Raw genomic sequence first — 21075 nt, forward strand, 5'->3', positions numbered from 1 at the left:
TGAAGCTCCAGGCAGGGGTGCCTGGCCAAGAATGGACATTAACATGATGGGACTGTCCCTGTGAACAGCAGTGCAGATGTAAACAGCACCCCCTTGCCCACCTGCCTTTTCTCCCACCAGCCCCAAGATAGCATGCCACACCCCCAGGATCCTACACTGTGTGCCGGTCTAATTAAAAACCCTGTTTTGAATATCAACATTCTGAGGCTGAATTCTGAAGGGCATCAAAGCGAAAAGGAAAAAAAGAAAATTATCCCAAATCATAGCTCTGGGTAAGCATCAGGTGGGAAGAGTGGTCCCAGCAGGTAGGGCCTCCCCCATCTGGGCAGATGTGCCCGAGCACAGTCCACACATGAAGAACCTCCATGTGGAGGCCAGTGGTCAAGGTGACCTTGGATCCCTGCTGCCACCTTTGGTTTAATTGCTTGAGCCACACCCTCTGCTGTCACCTCCTCTCAGCCAGCTTCACCAGAGCGCAGGGGTCTTGAGCTCCCTGGGTTGGGGAGGGCAGCTGCGTCTTCAGGTGAGGCAATCGTGGGCAATGCAGGTTGGGGGTCCATGATGAAGTAGTGATGGCTCTTTGTGTTTCAGGTGTCCTCGGGCACTTTGCACAGGCCGTCTGCCCACTGTCCAGAGGTAGGGAAGGAGACTCAGAGAGGCTAAGTGACCTGCCTGCAGTCTCCAGCTAGGCAGACAGCCCAGGACTTTGCCTGGCATCCTGCCTGGTGGCCAACCCCAGAATCCCTGTGCTCCGCAGACTCAGCCTGCAGGGGCCTTGGAGAGTTCCCATGACACTAGCGGTAAAAGATCCTGAGGAATTCAGCAGAAAATTAAGAAAATGGAGCTGTTTACATTTCTGCATTGCAGCGCTTCTCATTTCTTTATCCAAGAGAGCTTCCCTGCTTGCTTTTTAAAACTGGGGTTATTAGTACTCAGGACACAGATGGGAGGCAGGGTGCCAGGTGTGTGTGGGGCGTCAGGACACAGGGAGATGGGAGGCAGGGGTGAGGAGGGCTTTTCTGGGACCAGCCCCAACACACAGAGCCCTGAGTGCACCTAGTGATCCTGCCCAGCTGCTGGCCCTGTGACTGCTCCTGGGCAGCAACTTGACAGCACCTGGGGGACACAGGCTCAGAGACGACACGGAGCCGGGAGGAGTTCCTCTAGGCCTTTGCAGACCAGAGACCTCCACGGCACCCTGCCTCTCTGCATCCTGAGACCCCCACCCCACACCTGGCACCCTACCTCCCATCTCTCCGTGTCCTGAAACCCCCAACATTATCCAGGACATTTTAATTATAAGAGAAAAAGAACATTTTTTTCCCCAAAATTGAAGTGGAAGGATCTAGTAGACGGAGTTGGTCTCACATCTGTCTGGGTCCAGGGACTGAAGGTCTCTGCCTGCCTGAGCTCGGCCTTCCCATGAGATAGCTTCCTTCTTGGTACTACTCTCCATGGTGAGGGCAGGATGGAGGCTCCATCAGCTGCTCCTGTGGAGTCCAGGCCAGCCCCAGGCCCTGCCTCTTCCTGGACACAACTGGGTCACGAGCCCACCTCTCAGCCACTCTCTGGCACCAACAGGATGTGCCATATGCCTGGAGTGGGCGGAGCCCTCCCTTCATCACATGGAAAGTGAGGAGGGGGGTGTCTCCTCCTGTCTGTCCATCACAGTCTGTTATGAGAGCAAGAGGGGGCTGGACGCTGGGCAGATATACTCAATGAGGGTGGTTTGCTGGGAGCTGGGAGCAACCTACCCCGTGGCTTCCCCTTCAACACAGCTGTTCCACTTCTTAGAGCTGCTGGCCGAACCTAAGCAGGTAAGTGAACAAGCGTGCAAAAAATGTGTGTGCAAATATGTGCATGTGTGTGTGTGTATGTGAGATGTTTATTACAATGTTGCTTATAGTAGAGAAAAACCAGAAATTCAGTCCAAAGAGAATTGTTTAATGAGTTATGAAATATTCTTAAGAGGTTTGCACAATCTTTCCATGTGACCATGTGTGCAATAAAATAATCCTTCACCAGGAATCATTTGTAAATCCTAATAAAGAGGAACATGCTCAGGTAATTCATCTGTAATGAATCTGAACTTTTATTAAAGTTTTATTTTCATGTAAAAGGGAATTGTATAAAAATGGGATTTATTAAGAGAGGAATAATAATTAAATAAATCACTCACTTCTAAATACTATTGCAACCAACAAGAAATGATGCAGGTCTGTATTTGTTCATTTACACTGTCTACAGTATATTATTGAATGGAGAAAAAGGTTCCAAGAATTTTCTCATTTTGGAAAAATTGCTTATCTATCTTTTTGAATATGAACAAGTAAAGAGATTTTAGATAATTTCCCCAATATTAGCAGTGTTAATTTCTGAATTGAAAGTGCTATGGAAAATTTTAATACTCTTTTAATTTTTTACCACAAATGTGTATGTTTGTAATCAGAAAAAGTCAAGTTATTTATTATTTTCAAAGAAAACTCATTATAGTCTGAGCTCATGTAGAATTCCTCAGTCCTAGACCTGTTCGTAGAATCTGTATATTCAAGGACGATATTGCACCAGCGACTGCTAGGGAATTGCCCTGGGTTCCTGTTTCCTGAAGTCCCCTCTCCTGTCCTTGTATGGTCATCTGGGAGGCCTGCACTTCAGCAGATTTTGATGCTCATGGTGTAGGGGGAGGTGGACCACCTCTGGGCTCTGCCCATCTTGTCTGTAGGCCTAGAACAGTAAAGCTTTCCTACCCAGTGTCTCTCTCCTGTCCCTCCTCCTCTCTCCATAGAAGAGGGAGGCTGTCTCCAGTAGCAAAGCCACCAGGTGCCATTGTGTCTCTGCCTCTGGACACAGGTGCACCCAGGCTGGCCTGGGGCTTTGCACAGTGGTCTGGAAGTAGAGAACCCTTTTCAGTCTTGCCATTAAATTGCTTTGTGAAAAGGAGTGCGTTCTGCCTTAATTTCCTGTCACTGACACTGAGTTGTTTTTTAGCTGTCCAAAAGACAAAAGGACCTTTGCTGCCGCTCTGTCAAGCATCCATCATGCCGCAATTTAAAATTCACGAAAGCTTTTTGGAGCAGTTGAGCTCACCTTTAGGTTGCTGTAATTTTAAGCTTTTGCCATTCTTCAGTCTGTGTTTCCAACAAGGTTATTATTAAAGGAAAAGTGCTAATTAAGTTTGAAATAAAAAGCTGGAAGTTTCAAGGTGTTTATCTTGAGTCACGGCACAAGGCAAAATTTCTCTAATGTGGTCCCTCATCTTAGTACTCAGACCACACTCTTTGTTGTATTTCTGCTCAACTCGAAAGAGTGGAGGGTCTCAGGATGTGGTATATTTTCCAAAGAAAGCTGTTTGGATAATCAGAGATTCAGCAAAGACCATCCCTGACACCTGTGGCATGCGTTCTCCATGCTGTGGCCAGGGTTGGTTGACTAAGTTACTGAGACGAGTTCTTAGCAAGTTGAACTCCTGCTTACGAACCCTGGACGACCCTCCATTGCCCTTGCAATGCAGCCCAAGCCCCTCGCGGTGGCGTTGCAATACCTTCCCACTTAACCCCAAGCTGCCACGTCCCTGTTGAGCGCACGGAGGCTGATTTTCATCTTTACACAGATGACCCTCCCTCCAATGCCTGCCCTTACCCTCCCTGGGAGACCACCAGGCCTCCCCTGGTCTGCAACCCCTAAAGGCCCCTCAAGTTCCTCTGAAAGGCTTGGCCTCACAGACTCAGATTCAATAGCTCGTCTTAACTCCATTCTATGCCCTTGGGGGAACCAAGGCTGAGCACCTTGGCTGATCACTGGGGTCTTCCGGGCATTTTGAGAAAAATACAATTTCTAACCCTGCACCCCGACCCCGTCAGACCAACAGCATTAGAACCTTTCAGAGAGGTGCCCAGGAATCTATGAATTTAAAATAGTTTTCCAGGTGATTTGGACTGATAAGCAGGCTTGGGTACCACAGCCATGCATTTTCCATGGGCTCAGGCTGTTGATGGCCAGGAGGAAGCAGAGAGGGGGTTGGGGGAGGCTGAGCGCTCAGGTGCACTGAGGGCTCTCTGTGTGCCAGGCTCTGCTCTAGGAAATGTTACACCTGCTTACTGAATCTCAACTACCTTGAGCAATTGATGTGGGCATGCTCACTGGTACAGATGAGAAAACCAGGGCTCAGTGGGTGGGGCACCTGGGCCGGGAGACACTGGTAAGTAGTGGAGTTGTGTTTTTTCTTTTTTTACTAGGGATTGGACCTGGGGAGCACTTTACCACTGAGCCACATCCCCAGCCGTTTTTTAAAATCTTTTATTTTGAGACAGAGTCTTGCCAGTTGCTTAGGGCCTGGCTAAGTTCCCGAGGTTGGCTTTGAACTTGCCATCCTCCTGCCTCAGCCTCCCGAGCTGCTGGGATTACAGATGCATGCCATTGTGCTCTCTATGGGTTCATGTTCTCCTCCTCCTCCTCCTTCTCCTCCTCCTCCTCTTTCTCCTCCTCCTCCTCCTCCTCCCCCCCTTTGTTAGATAAGGGTTAGTTAAAATAGAATTTTAAATGCACTGTGCCCGACTCCTCTCCATCCAACCAACCTGCATGACCAAGGTGTTCTCTTTGTTCGTGTCCTCTCTCCCCCTCCGTGGAGACCGCAGAAACAGACTGAAATGTCCAAAACTGTGAGCCAAAATAAATCTTTTCTCTGTTGAAGTTGATTTATTTTGTTCTGTGATGGCTGACTCACACACATGACATGTTCCTATTAGTGAATTTCCATAAAATTATATGCACATGTATTTGCATATTTGAAAACTGGGAAACATTAACAGTGTAAATCTAGTCAGTTCATTCCTCTACCTAAAACATACCAATGGCTCTTTGTTACCCTGTGGATAGGTCCGGAGTCTTTAGCCTGGTTCAGAGGTCCTTGTTCCCTTCTCCACTCTCCTGGAGATAAGCACCTGCCTCATTCTCTGTGTCACACGAACACATTTCCCTGTTCTTCATCTCTTCAGGGGTCCGTGGGTCTCTGCCCCTCTGTTCTGCCTCCTGCTGCTCCCCTTTTCCAAGACACCCCCTGCTCTATTTTCCTGGCTGATTCTCACTCAAATTTACTTGCCTGTGTCAAGGTGTAGCGTGAGGTTTGGATGTGCATATGCGTAGTGAAGGGATCATTACTGCAGTCTAAGGCTCAGCTTAAGAACCAGTTTCTTGGAAGGTTTCCCCTGACCTTCAGAGGTGGTGGTGGGGGGTCATCTTGGAATTTATTCCTGTGGTGGGGGTGGTGGGAATCTCTTTCCAAGCCTTCTTGCTCTCCGGGGCTCTCTCAGCCGTGGTGAGCTCTTTAGTTTTCCGGAGGAAGCACGTCCTAACGGCACATGTCATCTGGGAGGCCTGACAAGTCTTTCCGGCACTGTAGAAACTGTCCCCTCACCACACCTTCTAGCTCTCTGGCCACCTGTGTTCCTTGGAGGCCCAGGGTTCCCACTCTGTCCCCTCTGCTTCTGTCTTGCAGTGGGAATTCCGGGGCAGAGGAGCTCTCTTGCACACCACTATAGACGGGCACCTCCTGGAGATGGTGTCTGAGAGCCAAGAGGAGGCTACTGGGGGATGACTTCCACTTCTAGAACATGCTGACGCTGACGCTGACGCTTGCTGTACCAGAGAGAACTGGCCGAGGAGGTGTTCAAGGCCAGGGCAGGTAGCATCAGGGCCAGTGGTGAGGGCATGGATCCACTGTTCATTTAGCACTATTATTCCCTCCCTCCCTTCCTTCCCTCCTTCCTTCCCTCCTTCCTTCCTTCCTTCCTTCCTTCCTTCCTTCCTTCCTTCCTTCCTTCCTTCCTTCCTTCCTTCCACTGGAGAATGAACTCAGTCTGTTTAACCACTGAGTTACATCCCTAGCCCCAGCCCCTTTTTATTTTTAGACAGTCTTTGTATGTTGCTGGGCTGGCCTTGAACTTGTGATCCTCCTGCCTCAGCCTCCTGAGCTGCCATGGTTACAGGTGTGCACCACTGCACCTGGCTTTCTTTAAAAATTTTTTTTTTTTTAGTTGTAGATGGACACAATACCTTTATTTTATTTGTTTATTTTTATGTGGTGTGGGGGATCAAACCCAGTGCCTCACGCATATTAGGCAAGCGCTCTACCACTGAGTCACAGCCCCGTCCCCTACATGTTTCTGATAAAACATGTTTATGAAAAACAAAGCCCAAATTCACACGAAGAGGAAAAATTGGTTTCATTTTCAAACCATACTGATAATTTTTTAAAATAACGATAGCTTTATTTTTGCAGGCTATTGCATCTCTGTATATATAAATCAGGAGGGAAACAGCAAAGCATTTTGTTGTTGTTGTTGTTTATTTTTTGACTTTCCCATTCCAGGAGGTATGGGGAAGCCAGGTTTCCATCGAGATCTTTACCTTCTGGAAGTTCAGAGAAAACATTCAGATTTCAAAAGGAGAAGAGGATGGGGAACTAGCTTATGCTACGTGGATCTTTGAAACCTGGGGGTGAGGTGTGTGCTAATTCCAAGAGCTTTTTATATTAAATAACCCGAGCTCGCTACACTATTTGCGGCCCCCCTGTGCTCTGTGCAGAGAGAGGACTGAGCTGGATAATAACTCCCATTGGTGCGGGAGGAGGCTTCCCAGGCAATTCCCTTCATAGATGGGCAAGCAAACAGAGCGTCCTGCTTAGTAAGGCAACATGACTTGGGTGTTAGCTTTTTCTCCCAGAAAAAGGCCCCTGGTGGCTGGCTGTCTTTGAAGCGGGTGAGGCACAAGGCCCTCAGTGCATAGGGTCAGCCTGCTTCTCCTTCTCATCAGGACGGTCCAGCATCCTCAGCCTCTGCTCCAGCCTCTGCTTCCATTCTTCCCGGAGCCTGGGAGGGGACACAGCACACGAGTCATCAGCACATTTGTCTCTAAAGCTGCTGTCCCTGCAGAGGGTTTCCTTTTATAGGAATAGAAAAATAGGTAGTTTTCCCCCCAAATCTAATTCTTCCCAAATTGATATTAAACTTAACACAATTCCTATCACAGTCCAAGTAGGGCATTTCTGTAGCAGTTGACAAGCTGGTTGCAAATTGTCCGGAAAGCCATGTGCCTGTGATCCCAGCTTCTCGGAGGAGGCTGAGGCTGGAGGATCACTCTAACCCAGGAGCTGGAGGCCAGCCTGGGCCATATAGCAAGACCCCATCTTAAAAGAAAACAAACAAAACACCAACAAAAAAACCAATAATAATTTCTATTGTCTTAATACTTACTATAAGTTAATACAAATTAAGTCTTAATACTTAATTTATATTGTCTCAAAATCACTACCTGGTTAATACAAAGCTGGAATCATTATAGTGTGGCCTTGGCGAAGGAACAGGCTGGGGGGCTGGCACACAATAGAGCCAGAAATAGACACTGATGTGGCTAATTGGTTTGTGATAAGGGGCAGAGACAACTGAATAGAGCAAGAATAGAATTTTTAAAAAATGGGTGCTGCAACATTATTATATATCTATGTTTAAAAAAATGGACTTTGAATCTGCTGGATGGGAATACTTTTCCTGTACCCGCAAAAGCATGCACTAAAATCCTAACCACCATGGTGATAGTGTTAACCTTTGCTTAATTATCAGCCTGGAAGAAAATGGGAAGAATCTGTAGGTGTAGGGGATTAGGTAATATATACTTAATATAGGAAAAGCCAAATGTAGAAAAAAGAACAAAGAAAAATTAGATTCACCTTAATTTTTCACTCTGGTGAATAACTCTACAATGAATGCAATACTTTATGTTCTTTCCATATTCCAGTCTATTTTCCTGAGAGAGATTCCCATGGGTGAAATATCATAGCTTAGAGGGGATAAATATTATGAAGGCTCTAGGCACCAAATTGGCTCCAGGAAAACTTATTTAAATCTCTGCTCAATTATGGGCCCAGGAAAGAATGGAAGGAATCTGGAGTCAGCCTGTTGCTTAGTGGTGTCCATGGCTGAAGCACCTTAGCAACCAAGGACTGGAAGTTGAAATGTGGACAGAAGAAGGAGGGAAACAGGGGAACGTTCCAGGACCTTGGCCACCATCTTCCTCCTACGTTAACTTTAAATAAGAGTCAGTGACATTACAATAGAGCTTGCCTGTTTGAAGAGGGGTGCAGAGCCTGGGACTGCTGCTCCCACAGGGGGAAGATGGCCTGAGAAACAATCTGTCGAGCTTTTAGGACCTTCTGTTCGGATGTCCACCTATTAGTAATTTTTATAACTATATTTCTTCACTGTGGTTATGAACTTGTCATTCTGTATTTTAATTTCTAATCAGCTTCTCCAATCTGAAGAATATCCAGCTTTACAAACTCTGAAAGGTTCTATAAAAAAAATCCTCTTCCACCTACATTGACTTTTGTCACCTGGGATCTTTTACCGCTAACCAACAAGGTTTGCTGCCTGGGTGTGGCATTGAATTTGATGGATTTCTTAATATAATGTGGATTCGTTATTTCACAAAAGGAGCTTTGACTTTTACTTGGCCAGGTGGTTATGAAAACTCTTCACTCGGACATGGTGGACAACTGACGGGCGGCTATTGGAGCACTCATGCAGACGAATGTGGATCTGCCCCAAGTCAGATGCCAAGGCCAAACTTCTTGTGGGCTGCTCCTGGCCAGTGACGGAGGCAAGCTGAGCTCTGATTGCATGTCCATTCCTGAAGGAGCAGAACTTCTTTCATGGGTGACTTTGGCTCAAGGTCTCCCCAATAGTCTGGCCCAAGTTTATGAGGCCTGCATTGCTGTCCCCCAACCCTCCTTCCTTCCCCTTGTCCTGCATGGAGGTCAGGCCTGCCTCAGAGTCTGAAGACTCTTACTACTTTCTCAGCCTTCCTACCAGTGGTGTGCTGGAGCTGGCTTTTAATACATAGTCTGTGAGGGCCAATTATTAATTATTATATTTTTGAGTTGATTATTAAATACAGACATTATTAAAAATAAATTATAGAAACTTATAGTTAATTAAATTATATTAAAAGAAAAGATGAGGACAGAATTCATCGCTTCCTAACTATTAATCATGTTTCCCAGTGCTCTGTACTCTGCCAGTTATTGAGGCCTGGGGCATCTGTGTAGTAAAGGACTGTACCACAGGGTGCTATAGCCAAGTGTCACTTCTGAACTATCTTCATGGATGGCACTGGTACCTTGACCAGTGGTAGGAACATTTGCACCACACAGATGTCAAACACTATTAAAAACAGGTTTAATTTACTTTTTTGTTCATTGCAGGACAACGATTTGACCCTCTGGCCCAATCTAGACAGTTTTTGTAAGTGAAGTTTTATTGGAGGATGGCCCTGTATGTGTGTGGACCTGTTTAGTTGACACATGGTCATCATTGCTTTCTCACTACCACGGCAGAGCTGAGTCACTACAGCACAGACCATGAGACTTATTAAACCAAAAATATTTATTCCTTGGTACTTTTGAAAAAGTATTTGCTGACCCCTGGTCTACATTTAAGAGAGCCATGGGGGAAATTTGAATCATGCCGACTAAAGTTAGAAGAGTGGCACGTCTATAGCTATCACGTTTGGAATCCAAAACAATTGAGGAAATGCTCTTTCAGAATTAAAAAAATTGATTATGAGCAATGACGTGCACTTGGTGGAACTGGATAGCCATAGAATACTTCTTTGTTGTTGGATTTTGTCAAATCATGCTTGCATTGCATGGTGGGCTATAGATACAAGAAGTTGTCAAAAACTCCCAAGAGCATGCTGGGAGAATCAGTTGGCTATATAGAATTTCTGGTAAAGATCATACTGCATTTTCCTGTTATTTGCAAGTCGTGTGCTATAGGGCCTTGGTATCGATGAGATTTATAGCAGACTTGTGTGTGGATTCATGTGTGCTTCTCCCCAGAGCCAGTTGCTAAGCAGGGATCAGCACACCCCCGCTTCTTCCCATTTTTCTTCCATAGGTGCTTCCCCCAATAAATCTTACGCACATCTAATCTCGCCTTGGCCTCTGCTTCTTAGAGGACCTGAATCAACACATTTGGTCTGATGCATTTCTTCTAGGATGCAGCTTAGGAATCTGGGATTCATAACACATTTATCCACTTTTTATAGCAGCCCTGCCACTATTTATTGCCAAACAGTGAAGGATTCAGGTTCCCATCTTCCCAAATGACCTTTAAATCCTAGTTTATGAATATTTAGACTGATTGCTGCTCCTTTTTGGTCAATATCTTTCATCGCTGTGTTGCTTCTGCTTAATTTTGGGTTCTCAGTAAACTGGTGAATATAAATGGAGCTTTTACTTTGCAATGGGGGCGGTCACCGTGAGGAAGATAATGCTTAAAAATTAGTGTATAGATTGAGATACGTGAGTGGAGTGAGAAAACAGGCACGAAGCTCACGAGGGGCGTTTTTACCTTCAGCCTAGAAATGCCTCATTTTTCAAAGGGAGGCCAAATCTTATTTATTATTTGCTGTTCTGGATCCTTCCGAGTTGTGCAGGAGTTGTGGCTCCTATCTAGAAACATAGATTCTCCTTGATAAGCATGGGCCTTAACTAGAAGGCATGGTGATGCTTGTGAAGGTCTTTGCCATAATTGTAATGGCCTTACTGGGCACCAGTAAGGCTCAGCTGGGCCCATCATTGAACTTTTTCTGTCATTTACCAGGCATTAAACATCTGGGTTATTTGGGATCCTCTAAGAAGCAGATTTAGGAAAAACAAAGTGGGAGGAACACACTGGTTAGGAAGGGCCAGCAGCCTCCAGCGCTGGTCTGACATCTGTGGAAGAGGGAAAGGGAGCAGAAATGGCGGGGTAGAAAGAGCCCCGTGGCACAGCCCACTTCTGAGAAAGCTCGGGCTGGGCTGACGGGGAGTCTCTGAGCAAACCCTGGCCCTCCGAGGAGCCCTGCCATGCAGGACTTGTGTGGGAAGAGCACCTGCCATGCTCAGTCGCTGGCTGGGGGCTGCCCGGGGGAGTGTGGCCTCAGCCCCGTCACCATGACCCATGTGTGGAGGTGGCCGCTGGAGAGTCGGTCAACTGTACTCCCCAAAGGAGCTCAGAGGGGGACCAGGACTGTGGCCGGAATATGCGAAGAAGAGAAATGAAAACAGCAATGCCTGCCCTCGAGGAATTTATAACTGACGGATTCCTTGATCTCCCAGTTCAGATCTCATTGCTCCAATCTTCTCTCCTGTGCTTTTGTTTACTATGAAATGTTGGATGGTGGTTTTGCTCCTCCTCCTGCATTCCAGGAGGGACTGGGTCTTTATAGTTGTTTTCCATGGTGGGAGAGTGGGGTCTGAGCTTGATTCTGTGTGTTTCTATGTGACTTCCCAGGTCACAGGGCAGAGCTCAGTCAATCAACACAGGCCAAAAAGCTCCCACATGCTCATCTGAGCAACTCCACTTACCAACCACATTTTCTATTCTCGTTCTGGGTGACAAATCTACCTAAAAATGTCCTCTCTGCTTATCCTTTGTATACTGATCCTTTTTTTTTTTTTTTTGGTAGCAGGGATTGAACCCAAGGGCCTTTGACTGCTGAGCCACATCCTCAGCCCTTTTTTATTTTTTATTTAGAGACAGCATCTCACTGAGTTGCTTAGTGCCTAGCTAAGTTGCTGAGGCTGGCTTTGAACTCATGATCCTCCTATCTCAGCCTCCTGAGCTGCTGGGATTACAGGCATGTGCCACCATGCCTGGCTTGTAGGCTAACTCTGAAAAGTTTGAAATGGCGGTCTGGTTTGGCCAGCACATGAAGAGCAGGGGGTTTTGTGGTTGGCAGTGATAAGCATCCTGATGGATAGAGCTGATCACTAGGCTGCAGAACAGAAGGTGGGAATGGGCTCAGGACGGGCTTGATGTGTCCCCTTTTCAATCTCACCAGGTCTGATCACTATCCCACACTGAGTTCCGCTAAATTCTGAAGACCTCCCTTCTTGCATTAAGACTTTTCACTGAATGGCTGTGTAGTTTCTCAGTGATAGCTATAGGCTAGTCATGTAGCTTTACATGTTGTCAGATTTATCATCTAAACAGATGCTTTTAAAAATAAAAGGGAATGAAATAAAAACTTAGACGGGGGTCTAACCAGGGAGTCTGAGTGACCCACCAGTGCCTGACTATTCTCCCTCTGTCCCCAGGGGGTGGTTTGCAAACAGTTCCAACTTCTCCAGGGGAACGACACATCCACGCTGTGTTGCTAGACTTGATGGAACTAAGGGTGGTGTTGGTTCCAGTTCTGGGGCCACCTCTTTCACCTTGGGACCCCACCTCTAGGGCCTCTGCCAGATACACCAATCACCAGGGGAGATGGATCTCCAGCTCCGGCTCCCACTTCTGAGTCAAGGAACCAGCAGGCTTGTGCTAAGCTTTGGCACAAGATCTGGCCAGGTTAGCCAAGCAGAGGGAGAGGGACACAAGACGTCACTGCCTTTATCTGTTTTCATAAGGGGCTGCTGGGAAATGTGGAGGTTTTTGTTTCTACCCTTCACGTCGAACATCTCTTGATTACACAGTGGTGGTTTTGCCTTTTGTAGATGGAAGGTAGAATTAAAAAAGTGTGAGTGTGTGTGTGAGAGAGAGATAGAGAGAGAGGGAGGGAGAGCAGGCACTGAGTGCCTGGAGTTCAGGAGGCAGAGCCCACAGGGCTGGGGAGGTGAGGTACTGGGGTGTGCCCTCCCTCGGCCAGTACACCCCAGGACATGGTGGTTCTGTTAGGACAGTGCTCAAACCGTCTGCTCGGATCAGTGGGGATTTAAACAAACGTTCTGCCTTTCTGGTTTCAATTTCAAAGTATCTAGACTCTTCTGGGGCAATCTGGTAAATGTGGGATATGTGTGTGGTGTTTTGGTTTTTTTGTTTTAGCAAAGTAGGTTTTCATTTGTTGGCTACTGGATTAAGAAGGCTTTAGGTTTTATCCCTCTTTTTTAAATTTTTACAGTTGATAAAAGCATAGCTCTGGAAATCGAGCCCAAGAATGGACCACAGAAAAGTCCTTTCCCCCGCTCCTCATGACCCTCCTGTTCTGAGCTATGCAGAAGTGACATCCACATCTTTAAACATTTATTTGGGGTGATGATGAATGTTGCATGATGGGCACATGGTGAAGATTTATTTGTTCTTTGGTCACAGAAGGACGAGAAAACTACTCCAGACTTTGGAAGTGGGTGCTCTCTGGGGCCTCCGGGAGCCTGGAGAAATAACGCATTTGTTCTATGGACCACTGGCCATTGGTTGTCTTTTAAACAAATGACTCATTCTCCTAAATACACCATGGCATAGTGTCACTATGGAAACCTTGAGGAACATAGGAGTGTGCATTCTGCCATCCCTCCAACTAAAAATAACCTCTTATAGTATCTAAGCATATTTTCTTCTAATCTGTATCCTATACAAGCATATTATTTATATATATATATATCTTGCTATCCTTAAAAAAATCAAATCATATCAGAGAATTTGCCTTTAATCCAGCACAACAGGGCTTCTGGAAAGGAAGTTACAGTACAGGGCTCAGTGAGGGGTCTGCCTCCTAGGAACTAGTGGTCCAGGACCAGGGGAGAGAAATGTCCTCACTTCCCTGGGTGGCCTAGCATGTGATCCTCCTAGGAAGACCTGATTTTGCCTGACAGGCAACCAGCAACAAGGCTGGACTGGTGGGAAAGCTTGTCTCTGGGTATGGAAAGCTTAAAAACTGTTTTTAAAACTTGATGTTGATAGCCAGGTATAGTGGCACACTCCTCTAATCCTAGTGGCTTGGGAGGCTAAGGCAGGAGGATTGTGAGTTCAAAGCCAACCTCAGCAACTTAGTGAGGCCCTAAGCAACTCAGTGAGGCCCTGTCTCAAAAACCAAAAATAAGTAAATAAATAAAAAGGGCTGGGGATGTGGCTCAGTGGTTAAGCACCCCTGGGTTCAAACCTCAGTACCCCCACCCTCCAAAAAAGTTTAACCTGTCTGAATTGTGTGTATTTTCAGCTCAGCCCACACTGGGAAGATGCAGAAATTATGAACCCTACTGTCCAGCAAGACATGCAACTATCATCCCACTGGTGAGTGGGCTCTTCCCACCTGGACAGAGCTGTTCCACACACGTTTCCTCACACACGCGGAGAGGGTTTTCCTGTGGCCAGGCATATTTCTTTGTCTAGAGCAAGAATGTCCACCTGCCATGGGGAAGGGCCATGTACCTGTCTCCCCCACAACCTTAACATCTTAACACTCTTACAGTCCTGGATGTGGGGTCTTTTTATGAGACTGGCTTTGCCCACACACACGTATCTGTCAACATTCCCTGACATTTAGTGTGACCTTGGGTGCTGGGCACTGCAATGGTGCAGTGGTGAGGAGAGCTTTTTCCCTCAGTTCATGGAGATGTGAATGACAAGACTTCATTTTGTTTGCGTTTTCAAAAGGCTTATTCACTTCTGTGAGCCAATGTCTCTCCACAGGGACATTCTGCCCTCCAAGGACCCTCTGTTTCTGCTGACATGGAATGCTTCAGGGCCAGGCACCCAGTGAGTATTATACAGAGCACAGAGAGCCCTACCCAGTAAAGAATCCCCTGGCCCTAGGTGTCATAGTGCTGCAAACCGGGTGGCAAATGGGACAGACACACCTGAGCAGTCCTGGTGTGGATATTGTCAAGAGAAGTGATTGCATTAACCTTGGGTTTTAGTTTCTGGGTTATGTGATGTTTTGGCATCTTAAGAGGTTTGCTGGCTGGGGAGAGATTGCCCCTCCCAGAACTGGCTTTCAAGATAGCAAAAGGCTCAGCCAATCTCCAGACCAACTTTTCCTGAGGCCCCTTACTCAGCCCCCACACACCAGGCAGAATTTCCCCCACCCTGGAGCCCCCTGGAGTCGAGGATCAGCTAGAAACCACTGCTATAGCCCAAGTCCAGCAGAATCATTCAAAGGAGTCCACTGTGCATTTCCCACGGACCCCTTCCCACACCCAGGAGGCTCTGGCTTGGACTTTCCCACTAGTTACTGACTCTGCCACTTGACCCTAACCCAGACAGACACATTCTGGGACCTGTGAGCCTAAGAAACTTCTTCCTTGCAAGCCTGTTGTCACTTCCTCCTGCGGTACTGACTGTGTCACACACCTGGCCTCTTGCCATCCTGGGACAGCGGGTGATGAGCTAATGCAGTCCCCGCTCTTCACACCCTGGTGGACTTCTGGGGAAACCTGTTGTAAAACAGCAATGGGGAGACAGGCCACGTACTTTCTCAGGGCACTCCGTCCCTGGCGATGCTCCTCCAGTTCTCGGTAGCAAGTCTGTTTGCTGATTTCCTTTTCCCAGAAGCTCTTGAGCTCTCTGCAGGTCTCACAGCAGAAGACTTCCCGGCGCACGTATTGATTGTTCATCCCTGAAGCAGAAGCACAAAGTGGACCCAGCCCTTTCAATAACGCCACTTTAATTTTGGATGAGCATGAAGCCGGCGGCTGCCAGTTATGCTTTTTTTTTTTTGCTTGTACTGGTAGACACATCACACGCTCAGACTGTGAATCTATTTTCTCAGCTGCAAATGAGGATAATAACAGTTACATCGGAAAATGCTGGAAATGTCTTGGTAACCCTGCTAGACTCCCTGATTCTATAAGGGCCCACCCCTTCCAGGGCCTTGGCGCAATGTTGCAATTCTGTGAACTATAGACAAATAATAGTAATGTAAACGATCCTTTGAACACAGAAATTCAAATAAACTTTGTCCAGTGGGATGCAAATGATTCACCTATGGATATCAATCAATATTTCATCCACTTGTAAATTCATTTGCGTATTCCTGATTGCCTATGTGTGTGTGTATGTGTTGTAAAAAATTTCCTTTGAATATCAGTTGTAATATCTTACCAGTTTTTTCATTATTTATAAGTAAAATAAAATCTTTGGCATGTATTCATTCTATACTTGGGCGAGAGTCATGATGTAAACTTTATTAAAATATCCTTCAATATTTATTTGGTAGTGTGTGTGTGTGTGTGTGTGTGTGTGTGCATGTGTATAAAATGAGTAGATAATCAAAAACTTTGGCCAGCAGTAGTGACTCAGGAGGCTGAGGCAAGAGGATAGCAAGTTCAAGGCCAGTCTCAGCAACCTAGCAAGACCCTAAGCAATTCAGCAAGACCCTGTCTCAAAATAAAAAATAAAAAAGGGCTGGGGATGTAACTCAGTGGTAGAGCACCCCTGGGTTCAATTCCCAATTATAAAAGCAAAAATAAACAGAAAACCCGAACACAAAGTCGAACAAATAGTAGGCAGTCAGTAAATGTTATATTTTTTTAAAAATTATTTTTAGTTGTAGATGGACACAGTATCTTTATTTATTTATTTATTTGTTTGTTTGCTTGCTTATTTATTTATTTTCATGTGGTGCTGAGGATCAAACCCAGGTCTCACACCTGCGAGGCAAATGCTCTACCACTGAGCTACAGGCCCAGCCCAAATGTCATATTTTTTCCATTCTTCCTCACACAACGGCAATGACCCCTACCATTTATTGAGTATTTACAAGTATGTTTGTTTATGTGTGACAGGCATCTTACACACACTGTTCCTTTGATCCTTACTGCCACCTGTTGAAATGGGGGACTCTCCACTCATTGTTCAGATGAGGAAACCGAGAGAGACTTGCCTGTGACCTCATCACTGAAAATGGATGTGCTGGGTGGACTTTGCACCTAGGTCTGCCCATCCACATGGAGGATGCGCTTTGCTTTTCTGATCCTTAGCACAAGGAATGGCTACTGCCTTTGCAAATGCCTACGTCCTCAGCAAACTTGCTGAGCATGTGCGTGTGTGCATCTCATGAGAATGCACGTGTTTTCTACTTCCAGGTATTCACTTGGTACCTGAAAGTTGCCAGTTTTCTGGATCTTAGTGGTTTTGTCAGGCAGGTAGATGCAAAGAACTGCAAAACACATCTCTCTCTGCCTGCTGGTAGCACCTACTCAAAAGCCGAGCCTCAGTCCTGGCTGAACACTGGAAAGGAAACTGGTCCCTCTTCCCCTACTACAAAAGCCGGTGATTCCATGCCAAGGCAGGTCTCCCCGGGCCAGTCCAAAGGACTGGGTGTGGAGAGGAGTTTAAAATAGACTTCAGAAAAAAAGCCATGATTATTTAATAAGTACAATACGTAACATTTATATTACCATTCTGTTATATTGTAATAGCACCGGAGGTCCTTGTCAGAGGGTTGGGGAAGCCTTCCCTGCAGAAATGTCCTGAGACAGGAAGAGACTCCAAAAGGAAAGCATCTGGTCTATGAATTCTATAAGATTCTAAAAGCCCACTTTTCTTATTCCTCTTCCTGGCCCTATCTTGTAATCATCTGGTAGTTTCTGTGGCCTGAGCTGCCCAGGAGCACGTGGATGGGTGTGATGACCTGGGACTGCCTGGGTGAGGATGTGGGAAAGAGACCAGGGGAGCCGGAGAATGCACTTTCCAGGTGCCCATCACTGGGGCTGTTCTCTGGGTAATTCTCACTTGTAACACAGCCATTCTCCATTTCCCCTCATTCCCCGCATTTTTTGCTTTCTTTTTTTAAAAAAATAGACATTCAGTCTTTCAGAAGTCTTTCCTAATTGGTGCATTATAATTATACATGGCAGTGGAATTCATTATGCCATATTTGTATTGCACATGACACAATTTGATCTTTTTAAAATTTTATTTAAAAGGTGAAAAACATTTTTTTTTTTTTTTTTTTGGTGCCAGGGATTGAACCCAGGAATGCTTAACTACTGAGACACATCCATAGCCTGTTTTACATTTTTTTAATTAGAGACAGGGTCTTGCTAAGTTGTTTAGGTCCTTGCTAAATTGCCTAGACTGACTTTGAACTTGTGGTCCTCTGGCTTCAGCCTCTTGAGCCCCAAGGATTACAGCCATGTGCCTCCACACCTGCCCCCAAACTATTTTTAATTGACAAGTAAAATTGTATGTACTCACCATGTGCAACATGATATTTTGAAATATATTACCTTGTGGGATGGCAAAAACGAATGAAATAATGTCTCACTTTGCACAAGAAGAAGCTGATTTTCAGAGGCAATTAATGCCTCTGCCGAGGTCACTGGTCAAAAGGCAGAGCCGGCGCTCCCCCCAGCATACGGAGATGTCCCTGGAGAGAGGAGGCTTGGCTCTGCTCCCTCTCTCAAGCGCTCAGAGGTCTTTCCTGTGACTGACAGACATGGAGGGGTTTGTGACTTAGTGAGGTCGAGTTTCTTGGAGAAACTTATTTCAATATATTCTGTGTTAAATGCCTTGAAGCATTTGATAGGACTTCAGTATTCTTAACCAACTTAAAGGATCCCTTTCTAAATTATTATTTTCAAAAAGGACTGGCCTGGAAATGGTAATGGCCCCTTTGGAGGCATCTCAGCTACTGAGGGGAGGTCAGAGAGGGGACGGGTTTTGTACTTCCTGGGAAACAGAAGTGCCCAATTCCAGGGCCTTGTGTGTCTTCAAGGCAGGGGCCGTGCCCTGGAACCTCTCTGAACTCCGGCTGTCCCCAGCCTGACCAAGACATCCTCCAGAGGTTACATCTATCACTTGTCTTCTTTCCTAGGCTAAAGGATTCGGTGCAAAGAACTCTAGTAAATTCCTCGTTACTGGACATCAGAAGGAAAGCTATTAGTGGAAATAAATCAGATTTCATATTTTCACAGAACTGGGGTGTTCATTGCTTGCCCTTCTGCAGCAGCTAGATTTCCTTGTGCATTCAGCTGGAGCTCCAGGAGGAACTAATCTTCTCATTTTGTGGTGTTTCAAATGACGAAAGAAAATAGTGCTTGCTCTGAACCGAGAGGAGATTGTTAGATGTACAACTTGCCCTTTAAGTAGGCAATAATAACACCCCTCTCATGTATGATGAAAATGCTCCTAAAAATTTCAAGTTCAGATTAAGTATCTGGCATTCCGAGAAAAGATGGTTTGGCCCAATAAGTCCTCATGGAAATGTTTTCCTTTTCTCAGTATTTAACATTTTAAACTGAAGAGTGTCATGGAGAAGGATGAGAGGCCCGGGCAGGAGCCCAGTCCACAAGTGCATGTGACTGTGTCCTCAGGTCGCTCTGTTGGCTGGAAGCTGGGGCTGGGCGAAAGGAGAGGATCTATCCCAGCAGGCCCTGCAGGTGCAGCATCATGAGCCGAGGCAGAGTGCTGTGCACACAAACCCATGGAGTAAGTGGAATCCGAATGAACCCAAAGGAGGCCAGGCCGCGGGCTCTGAGGGATGGGCAGTGTGCTGGGCCTGTTTCTGCTTCTCTTCTGGGCAGTAGGCAGCTGGGGAAGGGGCTGGGGGCTGTGTTTCCGGAGGAGCTGGGTGCAGTGGCTGTGACCTTTGGGAGGACATAGGGAGGAGTCCTGAGCTCACATGCCCTCAGGGGCCGGGCCAACCAAGCCACTGGGCCTGAGCCACAGGGAGTCTCAGTGCACTGTGGTTTTAACAGGAGCCTGACATGGTGCCGGCCAGACAGAACACGGCTTTTCCCTGATGCAGGCTGAGGGCTGCCTGCCTGCTCCTCTCAGGGGTGCGTTCTTTAACTTCAGCTTTGGCCTTGAGACTTTCTGGAAACCTCCTCCCTCTGCGCTCCCGGCAGGGATCCCTGAACTACTCTGCTTTGCTTGGCAGCCTTCCTACCTCATTCAGCAGCTTCTTTCCTCCTCTGCACCTGAGCGACTGAGAAAGTCCCAAGGACTTGGCCAGACCCAGTGTTGGAGGTGGAACTCTTCCCTCCCCTAACCCCCGTCACCTGGCCTATGGGGGGACATGCAGGCACAGCTGTCCTCCCTGCCCTCCTGCCCCACTCCCAGACCTGCAGGCTGCACCCTGGCAGCCAGATTGGTGAGGCAGCTGAGGAGGAGGGCGGCGGACTTTGTCACTTCTGTGACATTGAGTAACAAACCCTTTGCTCACTCTGGGCCTCAGTTTTATTATCTATGAAATGGAAATTAAGAGTGATAACCTAGAGGAAAGTGGCTCAGACATGACCTGCCCAAAGGCTGCGTGCTTGTCCCCAGGGAGCTCAGGGTCTGTTGCCTGGCCCCTGGCCAGCATTGACAGTGCTGACTTGGACCACCACCTAAAGTCCTCTCCTTGTCTTCAGTTTACACGCCATGCCAAACGCTTCGCTTCTGACTGACTCAGCCCATATTTAAGGTTTATTTATCTCTGTTGCTGGGCTGTCAGAATTAGAGAGCCTGAGGTCATGGGTATAAGAGCTTTCCCAAATTGTCCAAGGTCCAGTGCTGGATAGCAGACAGAGACGCCTTTAGCAAAGCTCTTGGTGGTGAGACTCGCCCTTGTACCACTTAGGATGTTGTATTCCTGGGCTCTTCGTGGTGAGGCCCTGTGGTCACAGTCACTGAGGGATGCGACTGTATTGCTGAAATTGATAGTTGCCACTTGGTTAATGACCGGGCTCAATCCTCTGGTGATATTACAGCCCGGTTGCTGGTTTTGGTGGAAACTGCTAGGAAACTTGAACTTCAACCTTCAGGATTATGACAAGTTCTATAAGAGGGAATACACTGTGACACACTGTGCTTTTCTCCCTCCCCTTTACATCTGTTGCTTGCCTTTATGAGCGGCATGGTGGTAGCTGGTATCTGCTGCTTTGGACCCTCCAGACACAGAATTGATGGGAATTTTAAGAAAATATCAAAATAAGGCAGGAAAGAGGAATAAAGGGCATCCAGTTTTTCTGGGGGTATTGATGGAAAATCTGAGCTCTGACAATTGCTTTCTCTGTACCAGAGCCTGATCCAGGCAGAGAAAATCAACTCCGCGCCGCAGGTCCCTGGGGCTACCCCTGTTGGGGCTCACGTGAGCGCTAAAAGGCATTGCTTTCTCCAGTTGCGCTCTCTGTGGGATTAAGAAAGAGGGAAAGCTGCTGTGAGCTCCTGTGGGATGGATCAGTCGTGTTTTTATAATCACAGAAATAAGAAATTCTAAAGAATAGAGGCTTGTCAGCCGGTGGGGAACCTGAACCCTCCTGAGCCACTGTCAAAGAATTGCAAGATTAAGCTCCTATTTTTTTTTTTTTTTTTAACATGAGGATTGTTTCAAACT

The 21075-nt window shown here is 46.7% G+C and overlaps 1 protein-coding gene across 1 annotated transcript; it reads right to left on the bottom strand.

The window, feature by feature from the left end:
* Positions 1-6772: 6772 nt before the first annotated feature.
* On the bottom strand, positions 6773-15367 carry Fam240b (family with sequence similarity 240 member B). The gene is made up of 2 exons (XM_076837380.1): positions 15225-15367; positions 6773-6866 (listed from the first exon to the last, which is right to left on the bottom strand). Exons 1-2 carry the CDS (start codon positions 15365-15367, stop codon positions 6773-6775), a joined length of 237 nt encoding a protein of 78 aa, XP_076693495.1.
* Between the last annotated feature and the right edge of the window lie 5708 nt (positions 15368-21075).

The sequence above is a fragment of the Callospermophilus lateralis genome, chromosome 17 (genome assembly GCF_048772815.1).
Source record: "Callospermophilus lateralis isolate mCalLat2 chromosome 17, mCalLat2.hap1, whole genome shotgun sequence".
NCBI classification, from domain to species: domain Eukaryota; kingdom Metazoa; phylum Chordata; class Mammalia; order Rodentia; family Sciuridae; genus Callospermophilus; species Callospermophilus lateralis.

Coding starts and splice junctions, on each gene's coding strand:
- Fam240b (XM_076837380.1), bottom strand. CDS start 15,367: ATGAACAATCAATACGTGCGCCGGGAAGTCTTCTGCTGTGAGACCTGC. Junction 6,867..15,224: donor GGACGGAGTGCCCTGAGAAA/GTACGTGGCCTG, acceptor GTCCCCTCCCAG/GCTCCGGGAAGAATGGAAGC.